The sequence below is a fragment of the Hemicordylus capensis genome, chromosome 16, assembly GCF_027244095.1.
Source record: "Hemicordylus capensis ecotype Gifberg chromosome 16, rHemCap1.1.pri, whole genome shotgun sequence".
Taxonomy (NCBI): domain Eukaryota; kingdom Metazoa; phylum Chordata; class Lepidosauria; order Squamata; family Cordylidae; genus Hemicordylus; species Hemicordylus capensis.
The window spans coordinates 14,080,739-14,099,283 of record NC_069672.1 but is presented as its reverse complement, the minus strand read 5'-3'; the positions used below and the strand labels follow the sequence as shown (position 1 = coordinate 14,099,283).

General features: G+C 48.5%; 1 protein-coding gene across 8 annotated transcripts in view; it reads left to right on the top strand.

The window, feature by feature from the left end:
* Window positions 1–603: 603 nt before the first annotated feature.
* CLSTN1 (calsyntenin 1) overlaps window positions 604–18,545 on the top strand; it is a 51,337-nt gene continuing 33,395 nt past the window's right edge. For 5 of the 8 annotated variants that reach the window (XR_008312643.1, XM_053281071.1, XM_053281065.1 and 2 more), the window contains exons 1-2: window positions 604–920; window positions 16,351–16,473. Coding sequence is in view for 7 of the 8 variants with exons in the window: in XM_053281071.1 (XP_053137046.1) it covers window positions 830–920; window positions 16,351–16,473 (214 nt within the window). In the remaining variant the exon portion in view is untranslated. Of the gene's footprint in view, window positions 921–1,553; window positions 1,624–1,983; window positions 2,021–16,350; window positions 16,474–18,545 lie in introns of those variants that run through there. The other 3 variants (XM_053281072.1, XM_053281070.1, XM_053281066.1) reach the window with 2 other exon arrangements.

Genomic DNA, 18,545 nt, shown 5'->3' with positions numbered 1-18,545 from the left:
GAAGGAGACGGACCCATGGTCTGACTCGGCCATCATAACAGGGCAGCTTTGAAAGCAGTCCTGGCTACTGAAGGGAGCCCCGGAGGTCGTCATGGCTGGGGTTGGGAAAAACATTGGAGGGAAATACTGGGGTGGGGGTGGGCTCTTTCTTCTCCCCCCCAAGAATAGCTCCAGCCAGGGCCGCCTTCTGGGCTCGGGCAGGTGTGCCTCGCATGCAGGTTCAGTCCCTGGCCGCATCTCCAGAGAGGGCTGGGAGGATGGGAAACACCCTGGCAGAAACCTCGCTGCTGCCAGCCAGAGAAGGCAACGCTGAGCACCACCAAGGAGGCTCCGACTCGGCAGCAGCCGGCAGCCCAGTCCGAGCCAGTCATTCACCCACCCACCTTCGGGGAGGAATGGTCCTGGCCCCGTCTCTCCCGCTTCCCAGCGAGGAGGCGATGCTCCCCTCGGCACTCTTCCCCGGCGGCTCCCCCTGCTCCTCGAGGGCAGGTGGTACCTCCCGGTCCCACCCTGGCTGCAACAACAACCCCCCTCTCTTTCCGGCCTGGTTGGTCTCTCCCCCTCCTCCTGCTCCCCCTCCCTTGCCTGGCAACCAGAGTGCTGCGGGAGGAGGAGGCGGCGGCGAGAGCGACGGAGCCGCCATCTTAGTTCGCGGCCGCAGGACTGACCGAGGCGGCGGCGGCGGCGCGGCTCCCTCATCCCTTGGTGGCCGCCTTCCTCCTCGGACGCCCCCTCCCTGCTTCCCGGGGAGGCGCGGGGAGAGCCCCGCTCTGAGTCGGGGGGCGGAGGAGGAGAGGCCGCAGAAGCCCCTTCCCGGCGCGCGGAGAAGATGCTGCCGCTGCCGCTGCTGCTGCTGCTGCTCTGCGGGGGGGCCCGCGCTGCTGCCGCCGCCGCCGCCGCCGCTGCTGCTGCCACCCGAGGTGAGCGCGCGGTGGGGGGGGGGGGCTGCAGGAGCCCCCCTCTCCAGGGGAGGGGCTGCGGCTGCTGCAGGGCCGGGTGTCCCCCCTGCACGGTGGGGGTGTCCGTCGCGGGGCGGCTGCGGCTGGGCGCCTCGGCATCCCCCCCCCAGGAGGGGCAGGGCCGGGACTCGGGCCGGGCAGCGTCCCCCCTCGGGGGCTCCATCCCCGGCTGAAGACCCACCGCCTCCTGGCCGCGGCGGGCGGCGGCGGCGGCGGCGTCTCCTTCATTGTGTGGCTGCTGCTCGTTAGTGGGCTCGTTAGCCCGTTAGTTAGTTAGTTAAGAACGGCACGGCCGCCCCCACGACGGGGCTGGCTGCTCAATCATCCCGATAAGGTTGAGCCGGCCCTGGGTCCTCCTAGGGTTGAGCAGCCGCAGCACCGCCCCGGCTGTCTAGTATTGTGGTGGTGGTCAGGGGGACGTGCCTGGATCTATGATCATTCCAAGAGCAGCAGCATACCTTATTGCAGTAAACTACTATCAACAGTAAATGCTTTTAAACAACAACAGTAATGATAGTCATGTCTGCTATTGTTTAAAAGCATGCCTAGATTTATTATTATTTAAGATCATCATCATCATCAGGGTGTATTATTTAACAGCATACCTATATGTATTATTTAAGAACAATAGCATTATCCTGGCTATATAACAACAATAATAATGGTAATAATAACAACAATTTATTATTTAAGAACATCATCACCAGGGTTTGTTGTTTAACAGCATGCGTGTAGGTGTTATTTAAGAACAATAGCATCACAATGGCTATGTTATTACTTCTACTATTATTATTATTATTATTATTTATTTATTTAACAGCAGCTATATAGGGTGTTTTATAATTATGTGGGGAGCTTAAGGAGATGCATGTTGGGTGCTTGGCTATAGACATCTTGCAATGTAGGCATAGCGGGGTGCTTGGGGTTTTCATAACCAGTCGACAGGGGCTGTTGAGTTAGGCGTTTAGTGTGTCCATAAGAGGAGTTTCAGTCATTCTGTGGAATATTTAATGAGATGCCTGTATGAGGTGCTTGGTTAATGGGTGATGTGTTTCCATGGGGTATGTGATGGGTGTTTTGTATGGCCGTGTGGGGTGTTCTTAATAACCTGAGGTATTTAATGGTACGGGGTATTAATACTCTCGTGGAATGCATAATAGGATGTCTGTGGGTACATTAAAATGTCTGTATATAGATTAAAAAAATATCTATGGGTGTATTAATAGGTATTTATGCCTATATGAGGTTTTTAAAAGGGATGTTTATATGGTGTGTTTATAATGTGGAATATTTAATGAAATGTCTATGTAGGGTGCATGAGATATCTACGTAATAATGCTTAATGCCTCTGTTTTATATGGGGTGTCTAATAATTATTTGGGATACTTAATGAGATGTCTGTGTATGTATTTAAAATATATATTGGGTGTTTAATAAGACAGGTGTTGTATGTTGATGGAATCTTGTAGTAGGATCCCTTCTTAACCATAATGCATTGTATCCCTTGGGATGAGATGTGACATGATGTGACAGGACTTCCATATTGCATTGTTTAATGACGGTGTAATGTCATTAAAGGATGATTGAATACACACATAGATACATGAGAGAGAGAGACTGTAGTGTTAGTGTATTTCTATGTCATTGGGATATTTTAATCTTGCATTCTTTTAAAGAACGTTTTATATCTTAATTGTCTGACTGAAAGATATTTGCACACACAGAGAAGAGATGCACATAACAATACATCCCTGATACTATATCCATCCTGTCATAAGCATATTTTAATATTGCATTGTTGAATAATGCATTGTGATTGAACATGTGTGTGTGGATAGAAATGCAGCCTTCTAATGTGCACCTGGGTTTACTTCACCGTAAGCCCCATTGAACACAGTGGCTTTTATCTTGGAGTGGACATGCTTAAACCTGCACAGTGCTGCACTACGTGATCAATAGTATTGTAGCCTTATGACAGAAGGGATATCTTAATATTGCATGGTCATTTAATAATGAATGTACTAGACATTCTACTATACTATAATGCATCATAATTTATATTCTGCCCCTTATGTTATAAGGATGTTATTACATTGCTTAAGAATGCAATATTTCATCTTTATAGTGGTATATTCTTATAACACCACACTAATAATTTCTTATCATGTTAATATAGTAATGCATTGTATTGTATTAGTGGTAATACTCTTTCCCTTATTGTAAGGATAGTTATAGGATTGCATTGCTCTGCTGTGAACTCTGTTCAAGGGTCATTTTTCCTGTGGTCCCCTCCAGCTATTGCTTGTTTTTGCAGGGGTGGGGTGGGGTGGGGGGAGGAAGCTTATTTCTGTGACTCTTCCCTGCCTTCTCTCCTGTCCCATAGCAACATCCCAGGCGCATCCCTCTCCTACATACAAAAATACCTGCTTTCCTCTAGAACTCTTGTGTAGATTTGCTGCCATGAATAACTGTAACTCATCTCTTAGAAGCTGATCTCCATAACTGCCTCCTTCCCCTTGCAAAGGCTACACTCCGCTGCCAACCCCCCAGTCCGCAAGTAACTGCTAGGTCAGTTGGGGAAGAATCTGCTGTTTCCTCTCCTCCCTTTAGATCTTGCATCCAAATTAATGCCCCTTCCCCAAATCAGCCTGTTGGTATTTCTGTTCACATGTGGGCCCTACTTTAGACCAACTGCTAAGGTATATATCGCTTCCTAAATTGGCTGACTTTTCCTCCAACCACCTCTCTGTTGTTAGTGGACATACCCCACAAACAGCTAACCCCTTTCCTGTTCCCCCTGCCCATGCCCCACAGTTTCGTAGAGGGCTGGTCTATTCCCATTTGACCCCCGTGGCAGTAGGCTCTAAAAATGATTCCCTGTCCCATGGTGCCAGGGGTCAGTCCTCACCCCCCCTCTGAGATTTGCTCTTACCCTATTCCCTGTCCAGGGGATAATGTTTCTCCCTGACTGTCCACCTGGCTTGGGTAGGAGCCCTTCATCTGTACAAGGGCATCTTTTCTAGGAGTGCCTGGGACAATCTCTCTTCCCCTTCCTGCTCAATGGGATAAATCCTCGTTTTGGTGGGGTTTGGTAGAATACAGCCTTCCTGTATTTCCCCTTCAGGGAAGGGGGCTGCAATTCTCACTTTACAGGGATTTAAATTTAATCACCAGCACCTCCATCTTAACGTTTCTCAGGTTTAATCCATCTCTTCCTCCCTCCTCAAACAATGCTCCCTTTATCCCCCCCCCCGCCCCCGCCCCATGCTTTGCATCTTGTATCCTGCTCCGGGTGCCTAAATGTTAAGCTCCCCCCCACCCACGGGGATTTAATTTGTCATGATGGCTTCCCCAAATCAGAGGGCCTCCTGGGTCTCATCTGGGTATAAATGGGGGAAGAAAGGATCAGTGCCCATGGGGGGCGGGTTTCCTCGCCCTTCAGGCAGGCACGGGTGCTGCTGCTGCTGCTGCTGCTGTGTGAAGCAGAGAGAGAAGGCCTGTGTGTCCTTTCTAGAAGGTGACAGAAATGTGTCTCCAGGTACGCAGTAGAGAAAAGAGGATGCAGAGGCGTTTCCAGGGCACCTGCAGTGAACTCTCCCCCTCCTTAGGTGGGGTGCCGTGGTGCCCCTTCTCCCCTCCCTGTCCCATCAGCCATGAGAAAATGCCCCCTGTGCAGCTTGGCCACTAGGCCGTTTGTCCGGGATGGGGGCCTGCTTCATGCCAAAGAGAGGCTTTTTGATTCTCTGGCCAGTGCTGTTCTCGGGCAGCCCTTTGCGCCTGCATCCTGGCCTTTGTGGCCTCCTCTGCTGCCCACTCTGGCTGGCAGATAGCAGTGAGGAATGTGGAGTGGGGGGGGTATAATAGTGCTTCCCCCCCCCCCCGGGAGGAGGAGGGCGTCTGCAGCAGCCATCATACTTTCACAGTGTGAAATTCGCACACACCACTTCCTTTGTTCCCTGCATTCTGCCTCCTACCACCCAAATTATATCGAAGGAGGCTCCTGTTTTCTCTTATCCCTTTGGTGATGAGTGCTAGGAGAGTCTTGTGAAGAAAGGTTAAACTTTACAAACCTGATGGGATTAATGATCCAGCTTCTCCTACTTTGTGTAAGTGCTGCCTGTGTCCAGGTGCTTGAATCCTCTGTGTGTGTGTGTGTGATTCCACCCCCCCCCCCACACCTTCAACAGTGATGGTATTTTAACTGGTGGATTCAATGGTCAGCTGCGAATAGACACAGGAAATGGGACACCTCACTGAATCCTTGAGAACCTTAACCCTTAGCGATTTCACTGAGGATCTTTTGCTGTGCTCTTCAAGCAGGCAGGATCTCTTCCTGCACTTTTTAGCTGTTTAACTTCTGGGTCTTGAGATGCGGGAGGGCACACGTTGCAGATCATGCCCAAATGTTGCAAGCATTTCTTCCTCTGAATGTGAACCTGTGGGCCAAGAATGGCAGCCTTGTAAGATGGCTTAATTGCTCCTCCACTGTGCTATTTAAAAGGGATTTATTGACTTTAAACTGATTTATTTCCAAGGCACAGGCAGAGTTTGGCGGTTGAGATGTAGCTTTGGAAATGGAAATGTTTGTCTTGGTTGTCTGTGGAATAGTCTTAACTTCCACCCTGATGAATTCCCACGAAGACAGTGTGAATAATAGCTTAATTGCCTTGGATTTCATCTTCTTCAGCTCTGGATCGGCAGTAGGTAGCACAGCTGCGCCCGCTCCATATTTCCCCAACCAAAACCTATTCCAGGGATAGCGCTTCCCCATGACAGCTTTATGCATGCTTAATTGCATCTTTTATCTTCTCGTGGAACTGTGCTAGAACAGTGTCCACCATTAACGGTTATGAACGTAATAAAATGAAGGCAAATTCCAGAAAAGTAGCTTTGCTAGAGTGTGATATCAAGAGGGCAAGAATCAGCTTAGCTAAATTAAGCATGACCTCCAACATAGTGGCCTTCTGGCAGATGCACACCATTGCACGGACACAATTTGGAATAACTGGACTAGTAAATGGCCACTGGTGGCTAGTAAGCAATTCCTACAGACAACCAGCTAGAAAATGTTTTTGTAGGAAGTGGGGGGCAGTTAGTTGGTCTGCCATCAGGTTGGTATCTGTGGAGAGCAATATGACTCCTCAAGTGGTAGCCACTTTGGTGCACGTATTTGTAGTGCTGGAACTTACCTGCTGTAATTTTGTGGATTTAGCATCGGTTCTACATGCACAAGTATGCCTTTAAAGGGTTTGGGGGAAAACCAATCCTTTCTACAGCCCTTTAATTGCTGTGATTGCTATTACAAAAGCTTGTCTTAAATGGGAATGCATCCAGGGTTGGTTGGTTGGTTGATTGATATTATTTATATACCACCCTTTCAAAATGGCTCATTTTGAATTGTCTGTTGAGTTGAGTTGTCATTGTGAGTTGTCCAAAATGGCTCATCTTGAGTTGAGTTGCTGGTTGTCTTTGGCAATTGAGAATGGCTTCCAGGAGGACCAGACAGGGACGCTTGTTGTGAAACGGAGAGCTGGCTCAGGTAGTCCGTGTGCCACGAATGACTAGCGTAGATATATGCGGGCAAGCGAGTGAGCAACTTGAGTTGACTTCTGCTGAGTGAGGGGCATAACTCATCTGCAAGCTGTAAACTCGGAGATGCTGCATCCATTTTTTAATATCTGATTTTTCTTGTTTCAGCATGCTCTTTATTAAAAGATTGATTCACATTCCAAGTGCTCTGTGAGCAGAATGAGATGTCAGTTTGCTATGGGAAGGTAAATATTTCCCTCTGACCTGGGATAGGATCCAGAGCTGCGGAATTCCATACCTGCCAGATGGCAGGTTGCTTCTTGGGCTGTGCCGTTCAGCTCTTACCTGGAAGTGCTGAAAGCAGCTAGCTATGAACGAGAGTCAAGGTTGTGCAGGGTTTTGCATAATAACCCCTTGGACTCGACCACCCAGTCCAGTGCTGCTAAAGTTCTGCTTCAATGTGGTTCGGATCAGTGCCGTCCTCATATGGATTCGTGTGTTAGATGTGCTGAAATGGTGACTAGAGAAGTCCTAATATCTGAAAAAATTTGGCTTTGGAAGCTTGCTCAGCTGACGTTTGAAACAAAGCAGGCTCATTCCAGTTCCTGGAGATGCCAGGACTTTCGTTTCACTGGCATATTCGTAGTTCTGTTCAGGAGCGGTGTGAAGAATTGCTGGTTTAAGTTGGGCAACTTGGAAATGCATGGTATGTTTCCATCCGAAGACTTACCCTCATTCTAGATGACATTCACAAATACTTCATCGCTTCCAGTTCTGCAGATCTTGTTTTTGTTTATGTTGTATCCCAAGCCTAACTCAGGGCTTCCATTTTTTGATTCGGCAATACTTCCTTGCTTTGGTGCCTTGCTGAAGAAGATCTCAATTACCAACAGGACTGGAATGCTTTTCACTGTTGCTTCATGGTGATAAAAGCAATTCCACTCAGGTTTGCTTCTTTTGTTTCCGATTTTTCAGTCCTCCAGTTCTGAGCACAGCAGGGACCCTGCCGGAGAATGCTTTTGTTTGGCCTGGGAAACTTTCTTTAAACTGCCCTTTAAAAGAGACAATTGGGTATTTAAAAAAATTATACCCACACACAGCAGAGAGGTAGTTTGTAGGAAAGTTGTTGCATAAATATTGCCTTCAAGAAGCATGGGAAAACCCTAAAATATATTTTATTTAGTCTTGCAAACAAGCCCACAAAAAGGCTTTGACTGGCCTGTCTACCCACTTGTGCCTCTGCTAGTCATTTGTGGCTACAAAACACCCAACATTTATCAAGTTCCTCTGCCTGTTTGCTTAGAGGAGAGTTAACATTGGGCATTTGACTAGTCAAAGAAGGATTTGCTCAACTGACTGAATATTTGTCATGTATTTTTCAGGCATCTACCTCATTAGAACAACACCACCACCAAAACATTACTTCACTCATCAATAGCTTGATATTTATGCCAGTTTTAAGAACAATTTGGTTATCTGTGAAAGACCAGATTTGGACTTTTAAGAAATGCAGGAACATAGGAAGTTGCCTTATACCAAGTCAGACCCTTGGTCCATCTAGTTCAGTGTTGTCTACACGAACTGGCAGCAGCTCGCCAAGGTTGGAGAGCCCTACTTGGAGATGCTGCCAGGGTGTGCATGCAAGCAGAAGCTCTACCACTGAGCTATGATCCCCCCTCACCCATCCAAATGCAAACCAAGGTGGACCCTGCTTAGCAAAGGGGACCATTTCATGCTTGATACCACAAGACCAGCTCTTCTCCCCAATCAGAGCAGGCAGGCTTCCCGGTTCGCACAACAACATAGGATCACGGGCAGTGACCGTTGCCCTGATGGCTGTTTGAGTTCCCCTTCCTGTTTAGAGACACCTGCAGTTCTAGCAGGTGGCTTGGAGGGCCATTCATGGCTCTGCTGCTGAGTTTTGCCCCTGCTGCAGGGGGCGGAGGCAGGAGCCCTCATCCCTGCCCTCGCCAACAAATGGCCCCATGATGACATTGAAAAGGTATCTCGTCAGTTACACCCTGGCATTCTCTGCTTTATATTTGACCACAGTCAGCTTAAGTGGTCAATTGACAGTATTGGACTAGGCAACTGACCTATCTTAGAGGGCCTCCTTGCTCACCATGGGCGAGTAGACGAAGGTCTTGGGCAACTTCCATGCTGCATTTAACTAGGCTAAAGTGTCACTTCATACAGCTGGGGTTCCCCCACCTTGATCTAGTCCAGGGCTGCTCAGTTTCAGCCCTCTTGGAGATGTTGGCCTACAACCCCCATAATTCCTGGCTGTTGGCCACTGTGGCTGGGGGTTGCAGGATTTGTAGTCCCAAAACAGCTGGGGGGGGGGCGCGGGCAAAGTTGAGCAGGCCTGATATAGTCCCAGACATTGTTGGACTACAATTCCCATCATTCCCCAGCCGCAGCGGCCTGGGGATGATGAGAGTTGTAGTCCAACATCATCTGGGGACCCCGCCATAGGAGTTCAGCCATGTTTTTCTTTCAACATTCTGCTTTTGAGAAGGTAATTGAGCTTTATGGTTGTAGGAGGCTTGTTTATAAAAACACGGGACAGTGGGCTTGTCAAGGGTAGCACAAAATATTTAAAGCAGGGGAGTGCTGTGCTGAATGGTAACTTCCAGAGGAGTCGCCGTGTGGGTCCCTTTCAGGAAAAGGCAACCCTGTTTCTTGTGCACCTTTTAAAGACTAGCAGATATATTGCTGCATCTGATGAAGTGGACTGAACGCCATGAAAACGTCTGCTCCAATAAATGTGTTAGTCTTCTAAGATGCCACGTGGCTTTGTGGTGGTTTTGTTTGTGTTGAGTGATGCTGAGCCCGCTCAGCAGGGGCTTAGGGATCAGGTAAGTAATTCAGCGATGGGTTGCTTCGGTTCAGGCCGCCAGTTCCTGCTCTTCAGGCTATAAAAGATTGCAGATTGGGGCAATAAAGCCCGGTTAGTAGCAGTAGCCAGGAAGCCACTGTTGGCCTTGAGCAATTTATGAGCTTTTCTGTGGTGGCAGGTTTCTTCATTCTAACCACAAACAACTTTCTTATCACCACTGCCTTGCGCGGCCGAGGATTCGGTTTCTTCCGCAGCTGAGCTTTCTTGGTTTATCTCCACAAAGAACCTGACGTTATGCGGCTAGAAGTCGCCTGTTGAGCTTGCTTGGACTAGGTGCCTCATCCTGCCTTCCGAGGAAGACTTGGAGCCATTTTTCACAGATGTCAGCAGAACTGGGTAGCTTTGAGCTTGTTGCCTTGCATGGGTTCTCTGGCTAAAAGGAGTAAGGGTTGTACATTAAAGGGGGTGGAAGGCAGCATTTGATGAACCACCAAGGGTGTCCCTGTGTCCCTTGTTTTTTCAAACAAGGTTGTCCCCCCACCCATCGCAAGTCTTGCCTCTTGCATAGTGACAAATGGGCGAATGGGAGAGAAATAACAGAGCTCCGTTGTTGGCCTAGCCAACATGGCGTAAACATACTCTTTATCTACACTTGACCCCGTGGAAGCCATCCAGTATTTAACCTAATCAAGGAGAGTTTTACTCTTCCAGAGGAACCCATTTTGACCCCCTACCGCCCTCCCAAGATATCAATCTTCACGTTCCCTTCAGTGTGCTGAGCACGGTCCGGATGATGTGATTTCTTTCCCCACCCCGCACCTCCAAAGATGTCATTAAATCTTAATTACAGAACATATCTGCAGGGCATGAGATCCTTTTTTTTTTTTTTTTTTGCCTTTAATCTCCCAGGCCTATTTTTGTAACGCAAGCTGCAGTATTTGAGCTGGCGTATCATATTAAGAATGTATTTATTATCCCTTCTGAGAGGCGGGTTGGGCGCGGGAGTGGGGGGAGAGCTGTGCTGCTTACTGTAGGTGGTTAATCTGTCCTGCTTTGTGTCTGAAGAGGCTGCAGTGGGAGGAATCTGTGCGGTGCATCGTCGGGATGGGTTGTTTTTGACGTGGTAGCGGCGCTCGGGCCGCATTGCTTCTCTGCTAAGAACCGGTGTCCTCCCTTGACTTCTGAGGCTGTGTGAGAGAGGCTCCCTCTCCAGAGTGCCTCCCGTGCAGCCAGCGAGCCCACCTCCCGTGTGCTGCAGGCCCTGGGCCTCTTGGGCAGGAGGAGCTAAAGGCTCAGCCCTGGGCCCTGGGCCAGAGTCTGAGCTGCTCCTGAAACGGCTCCAAGGCGCTTGTATTTTGACTGGTCTGCAGTGGGCTGTGATGGAATTGGGCAGCCTCTGGGAATCCGAGGCAGAGGGAGGCTTGTTGTTCACGCTGCCTTCTCCTCTTCTGAAAGTTGCCTTTTCAAAAGGGCAGAAAGGGCTTAAAGAGCAGGGAAGTACAAGGAGGCCAGCAAACGGACTCAGCTCTACGTTTAATTGCTTAGCATGTCTGACTCTCCTGCCAGTTTGGTGCCCAGGGCTGAGATACAGAAATGCCAACTCGAATGCATGTCAGGCCTGCAAAAAGCATGCTACCAGGATAGCAGAAGCACGGTCTCCTTCCATAGGACTCTGCTCATCAACTGGGGATGCCCTTTTGCGTGTCTCGTTGGCAGAGTGTTTGCTTTGCATGCAGAGGGACCCAGGTTCAATCCCTGGCAGCATCTCCAGGTAGTGCTGGGAAAGATGTCTGCCAGAAACCTCAGAGAGCTGCTGCCAGTCAGTGAAGACAATACGGAGTTCGTTAGTTCAGTGGTCTACTCTGTATAAGGCAGCTTCCCATGTTTCTGTCTGAGCTGTGGTTGGTGGGAATGCGAAAGAGCCTTTCCCCTTCTGGGACTGTGGAACTCCCTGCACTGGAAGATCTGTTGGGTACCCTCCTTGTTACTGCCTGAAGACGTTCTTGTTCCAGCAAGAAAAGCCTTTGACCTAACCAGTGCCTGCATTTACTCTGCTTGACTTTCTCTCTCTCGTGCCTGTGTGAGGATGGTTTTGCAATTTGTTGTTGTTAACATGTTTTTGCTGCAACGTGTTTATTTACTAAGCTACTCACTTAGTGTTCACCACGTGGTAAGAAATACTTGTCCCTCTGCCCTGCCCCGCTCCGTCTCAAGTATCCCTCCAAAAGAAGAGCCCCCTGTCGCTCAGAAGCTTGCATCTTGAACCCCAGTTGGTTCAAAGTCACAGCCAGGTTCCAGCATATCTGCAAGACCATTTCAGCCTCACCTAAGCATTGAGACCCCCCAAGAGGCTGTGTGCAGGTCTCCTTCTTCTCCAGAAATTAAATGTTCATGATGTGCCTTCTCTGCTGTAGTGTTGATTTCTTAAATATTTTTGTGGTTGTGCTCCCCCATTGTAAATACACACTCAGAAATTGCTAGCCTATATGAACTCTGTGTGGGCGGGTGCAGAATAAGCCATCTGTCTTCCAGCTCACACCAGCCTTCATTCCTGGCCTAGTGATTCTTACTTGTCCCAGATGAGTGGCGGTTTAAAAAATCTGCTATCCATCGGCCTTGTGAATTTTTAATAGCATGGTTATCCGTATATTTTTAAAATGTCCTGTTTGTTAGTCTGTTCTGTATCAGGATAGTGTCTTGCAAAATCTTCTGGAAGTAAGTGTGTGTGTGTGTGTGTGTTCCTGTAAATACTTAAGAATAAAGCTGGGATTTTCATCATCAATCAGATTTTGAGTCTCTCTCCCAAATTGTCAGCTCCAAATGGAAGTCAAATTTAGGCTGCGGCCGCTCGTGTGTCAGGGACGATTTTCTTCCCTGCTTGGATTAAATGTGTGTAGGATGTAATGCTGTCGCATCTTATCACGGGATTTGCTGCAGATTCCACCAGGGTCTCATGTAGGTAGGGCAGAATATTGTGTTTCAAGAAAACCAACAGGACGGAGCCTTGCTTATGTGGCAGGAGATTAACAGCGGCTAAGTGACTGGTTTAATGTCTCTTCAGATGGAGCCTACTTTACATCTGTGGTGTTGTCGAACGATTCAGCAACTTTCAAGTGTGTTCCTTGGAAGAAGGCTTGGGTCTACCAGAAGGGAAATTCCTATGCAGATTCTCCTAACTTAAACCTTCTTACAAAACTTCAAATTTACGTTGTCCTGGTTTGATTCCCCCCCCCCCTCTCCCTGGTCTCCCAGTTAGGGAAACTGGGATTCTCCCTCCCCTCCCTTTTGTGTGTGGAGGATAAAGGCATAAGATCAGGGAGGCCAACTTTGAGGCCTTCCAGCTGTTGTTGGACTACAACTCCCATAACTCCCAGCCACGATAGCCAGGGATGATGAGAGTTGTAATCCAAGAACTGGGGGGGCCTCTGGTTGGCTGACCCTGCATTAGAACATTGAAAATTGGCAAACTGATATTGAATAATTCTTCATGTTCAGAAATTAAGCAAATTTAAAATGCTGAAATCACTTTAATTTGATGCTATCCCCTCCAAATGCATGTGGATTTTTTTTTTTTTTTGCCTTTACTGTAGCTTAGCTTTGCCATTCAGTATTCCCTGTAATAGGGGATTGGTTGTGGATGGCAACTCCCATAATCCCCAGCCGAAGGCCATCGCAGCTGGGGATGCTGGGAGTTGTAGTCAACAACATCTGGGAATCCCTCTTATAGGGAACACTGATCTCATCATCCAGAAATAAGGCTTGATATTGTGCTGTGTCCTGGTCATATTCCATCTTGAGCCTAAAGGGTAAATTGGTTTAGAAATCTGCCCTCCAACCTCCGAAAGTGAAGCTTTTCCTCCTGGTAATTCCTTTACATAAGGAGCCTCAGTTGGTTAAAGTTTGAACTCTAGTATACTTATTATTTAAATGCTGGAATAAGTTATAATTAACAGACTCTGTATTAATATCCAGATTGCATTTTAACAGGCTTTCTGTTGAAAACATCAAAAGCTTACAAAAAATTAATCCAATTGTAATAACAACGAAAAAATCTGGTTCTTTGCAACTCATTATCTGTCCTGAAAAGCACTTAATCATATTAACCTTCCTAAAAGATGACTTATTAATCAAACTGTAAGGCCAAGATAAGAGTTTCTGCATAATAGAGGATTGTTCTAGGGTTTGGTAGGTAACTTCAGCTGGATAATTATAAGGGGAAAACTTGTCATCTGTAAATGTGAGTGCTCGTGATCTGTAAAGAACATTTTCACAGGAATGATCTGGCTTTCTTTGAGTGCTCAGCTGCAGCTGCCTCTCCTTAGTGGATGGGGAAATATCACTTTACTTGAGTTTTCAGGACTCTGTGCGTGTGTGGCTGACTTCTGTCATCGCATCAAACCATGGTTAGAACCAGGATGGACTGATTGTAAATCAATCGTGATTCAAAAAGGCTAATTTAAGTCGACTTCTGCAATCTATTATTTAGATACTTGCTAAATAGCAGTGCATGCTGGTTGGTAGGATCATAAATATTTATAATTAAAGGATTGACTCTGAGCCAGCTGCAGAGCTCAGGAGAAAAAGGTCAAGCAGATGGATCAGTGGATGGACACCTGTGGTGGTTGACCCCTGTGGTTCCTCACCCACGATATCATGCTATAATATAAGTGCATATATTAGCAGTTGTGCTGCATGATAATTGACGAAGATGTTCTCCCCACAGGTCTTTCTTTACAAAGAAAAGCAACCGTTCCTAAGTTCACTTTTAAGAGATTTTATTTTGTGTTGTGCTCAGAATTCATTTTAAACCATGGTATTAAATCAGGCTATATAAATGAGAAACCTAAAGTTAAAATGTAAAACTTTAAAAATTGATTCTTCGAAATCTATTTTTCTACAGCCTGGTTTGCACTAACCAGGGCCTTGCACTTAAGCCCTGGCTTGAGGATCTGCACACACAGACTGGCAAACCATGGTTTACTGCTGCTTGTCTGCTTTTATTCTCTGTTCACTCCCATTTCCATGGGGCAATGGAACGTCTGTAACGATGGCTTGGACATTGGCCAAACTGTCAAAAGCACAAGACCTGGATTGTGTCCCTGAATCTACTTTTTCCCAGTCTTGCCCACAGAGTTGATAAATGATAGTTTGTTGATTTCAGGTATTGTGTCAAACCGTGGTGAAGCTTCTGTAGCCATGGTTGACCTTGATGTCTGATCTGGGCCTAAGTTGCTGTTGCCTGGCCTGAGGCCTGGATGCCACATGTGAACACAAGCTGTAGTGGGTTTGTGGCTCATCTTGCCTCAAGCAAGAAGACTTTGGCTGGACCTGCCTTCTGCATCACACCCGAAATACACCTGGGGGGCAAGAGATGTAAATTCCACAAGCAAAATGAAACCGATAAAACATGTATAGTCCTGTAATTCTTCCCAGAATGGCAGTCTGCAAAAATCTCTTTGTGTGTATTGGTAACTTCTTTAAAATGGCATAAGGGAGTGGGGTGTTGTGTGTGTGGGGGGGGAGCAACGGAGTTATTTGGCTGGTGGGACCTTGTGGGTCGAGGGTGCGGTCCAGGGATCTGTGCTGCGCTTTCGAGGTTGTAGTCATGTGCAAGCCTATGTGAATAGGTCCCATTGAACTCTGTGGGGTGTGCTTCTGAGCAAAATAGCCTCGGGTTGGGCTGCACACATCTTCATCAGCTCTCTTATAAAAGTGTGCATGCCCACACAGACACACAGACACACACACACACCCTGCCTCTGGTTTGGAGCCTTCAGCTGCTTCCTAGGGTAGGGGCTTCTTTATTTGATTAGAATACTACTGAAAGCAGGTCTCTGGAGCCTGAAGTCTGTGTGTGGTATGGCCTCTCCAGCGTAAACCAATTTCCTAGTAAAGTCATGCTTAAAAAAAAAAAAAGCCATATTGAAGGAGGCCACGCGGACTACTTAACTTGATTAAATTCACAGTTGGCTGCTCTAATCTGGATACAAACTGAGTGTAGTAGTTCATATCTTTAACCTCCTAGTCTTGCTATCTTGGGGTTGGGGAACTCGGCCAGGAGGGTCTCTGGCATACGAGGACGTAAAGGGAGGAAGCAAGCGTGAAATAGAACAGCGTTCGGCCGGTTGAGCTGATCTTCGTCTGCCTTTCTCTAGGATGAGAGATACCATCAGCTTGTAGGCAAAGGTCACTTTCTCACCAAGTTCTGACCAAATTGGCCTCCATGCCTGCTTTCCCACCACCGGCAGATAAAGTAGCAATTGTCTCAATGGGTCCAACTGAGTTCTTTTTATATACTCGAACAAGACACTGGGCTTTAATCTCTGTAAGCCGCTTCCGATGAATCATCTTGTAGTGTAAAGATAAAGCAGTCTTGGATAGTGGTTGGTGTGTTGGACTAGTACCAGCAGGTCCTGAGTTCAAATCCCCGTTCAGCCATGAACTCATTGGGCAACTCTGGGCCAGCTGCTTATCTTTCAACCTAAACTACCTCACAGGGTTGTTGTGAGGATAAACATAACCATGGTCACCACCTTGGACTCCTTGGGAGAAGAGCAGGATATAAATGTTCTGTATTTACCTGAATCCAAGACTAGGTTTTATCCCAAATTTTTTGATAGTAGAAATCAGGAGGTTGTCTTAAACTCAGAGTCCTGCTCTTTTAAGTAAACACAGGTATAATCTGTATTTAGTCTCTATTTTTGAAGGGGGTCATCTTAAATTCAGAGTTGTCTTGGATTCGGGTAAATATGTGTGGTAAATAAATGAGATACTCCTGGATGAAGCCCTCTGGCAGGGGGAGGCTAGCTTTGAAATTATGCTTCTAAATGCACTTTTATCTATCTATCTATCAAATATATATAACGCCCAAACTTTTGTCTCTGGGCGGTTAACAGTAACATAAAACAATTAAAACGCATATAAAAACTGAAAACAGTTCAACAGTTCATCCTTTTAGAAAGGATGTGAGCATGGTGTGTATTTAAATCTTGCCTTCTCTCTCCCCCCCCGCCCCCTTTCTAGTTAACAAGCACAAACCATGGATTGAAACGACTTATCATGGCCTCGTCACAGAAAACGACCACACAGTCCTGCTGGACCCCCCGTTGATAGCTCTGGATAAAGATGCGCCCCTCCGTTTTGCAGGTACGGGGCTCTCTGCCTGGGTTGGCCGCGGGGAATGGCCGTGGGGTTCGGAAGTGTGAGGGATCCTGGCTGGAAGGGCCTCGTGTCGGCTGGTGTCGTATGGCGCTGCCAGCGGCATTGGTTCCGTGGATCAGCACCAAGCCGGGAAGGGGCGTTGGGTGGGGGCTACCAAGGGGTTAGTTCTCCGCGTGGAACATGCGTCTTCGGAAAGGAGTGGGCAAGTCAGATGCGTAGTCACACTGCGTGTACAGCGCCGCGCCGCGAAATGTGCAGTGCCCTGGGTGTGTACTGTTGAGTGCTTTTCGGGTGGGGCAGAGGCCAGTGTCGGGCTTGCAGGATCTCCTTTTGTCGTTCTGCACCCCCGAGGGCCACCCGCTGGAGACAGATGCAAAAGAGGGCTGGGTGGGGGGACGATACTTGTGGGAAGGCAGGGGCAGGGGGCCTCTGAGCACATGCCCAGCCCAGGAAGCCCCGTGCTCTGCATCTGGAGGGGGAGCTCACCACCCTTCCGCCCCCAGATCCACTCCCGGTTTTTATTCCCCCCCAAGTACTCTTGGTCTCAGCAGAAATTAGGGTGGGGCACCAGGAGGCCCTGTGGCTGGGCAGGAGACCCCTTTGGTGGAGATGCGCCTCTCCATTACTGCAAGCCTCCCTGACCCTCATGCCGGGTGAAACCTTGTGCAGAGCCCAGGCCCCTGATGGGAAGACGGCTCCGACCCCCTTGGCAGCCCAGGGGAATGTGGCAGGGGGGCAGCGTGTGTGTGTATGTGGGGCCTCCCATTCTGACTTGCAGGGTCCGCTCACAGCTTGGCTGCTGGTGCACAAGAGGCAGTTCTGTGGCGAGAGCAGGTGGCTGCCACCTGGATCTGCTGTGGAGCCTGGAGGAGAGAAGCTCGTCTTGATGAGAGAGGCTCAGTTTATCGTGGCCTTGCGTCAATAGCGTTTATGGAGTCCATTTCCCCTCTGAACCTTTGGCTGTGTGCTACGTTCCCTCCCTCCCTCTCTTTTGGAATGTTCCTGTCTTGCTTTAGAAGGAGCATTAAAGGTGGGGCCATAGATTGGGGGTGGATCACATGCTCGGGGTCCATCCAGAAGCTCCAGAATCCCGTCCTTAGCCATTGCAGTGAACCAAGAGCTGATGCAGCCGCGTTGGGACCCGGATTCCCACCAGAGACCTTGGAGGGCTGCTGCCGTTCAGAGCAGAAGGCAGCCGTTTGCCCAGGGGGTCCCAGCCGTGGGGCTAACTCTGGGCTCCCCACTTGGGGGCCCCATACGTTGTCGGGATGCAGCTCCCATCATCTCCTGCCTTAGGCCGTTCTGTCTGGCGATGGCGAAAGCTGGAGGTGCTGTGGAACTGCCAGTCTGAGAACCCCGGGGCTCAATGGACCGATGGCGTGACTTTCGTATTGGACAGCCCCTTGTGGGGAGAGAGGTTGGATCTGTTTTGCAGGCAGACGGAGCCAGGCTCAATCCCGGGCAGCATCTCTGGGTAGGGATGTGCGAACTGGTCCAGCTCGAGGTTGAGCCGGGCCGACTCGGGGCTGATTCGGGAGTTCTAACATTTAAAACAAAAATTTAAATCTTTTTTAAAAGGACTCACTGCCTCAAGGGCGGGGGGCCTGCCGCGGGTGTGTGTGTGTCTGGCAGTTCCCCCAATTCCCACCGACCTCCCCTTGGTCTTGAAATGGCCCAGTTTGGGCGGTTTTCAGCCCATTCTGGGCCTCTGTGTACTGGTGGTGACCATTTTGGAGGCTGCCACGCATGTACAATGGCCATTGTGTGACCGAGCTGGGGTGGGGGGGTGTGTGTTCAGGGGTGCACAAAACCGAACATCCCCAGTTCCGTTCAGGTCCAAGTTCCCTCCCTGGCAGCATCTCCAAGAGAGGGCTGAGAGAGATTCCTGCCTGCAGCCTTGGAGAAGCCACTGCCAGTCTGGGAAGACAATACTGAGCTAGATAGACCAATGGTCTGACTCAGTATATGGCAGCTGCCTATGTTCCTAAAAAGGACACTGATTGTATCTTACATCACTGCTGCATCTGGTACACTGGAATGTGTCAGCCAAGTTGCAA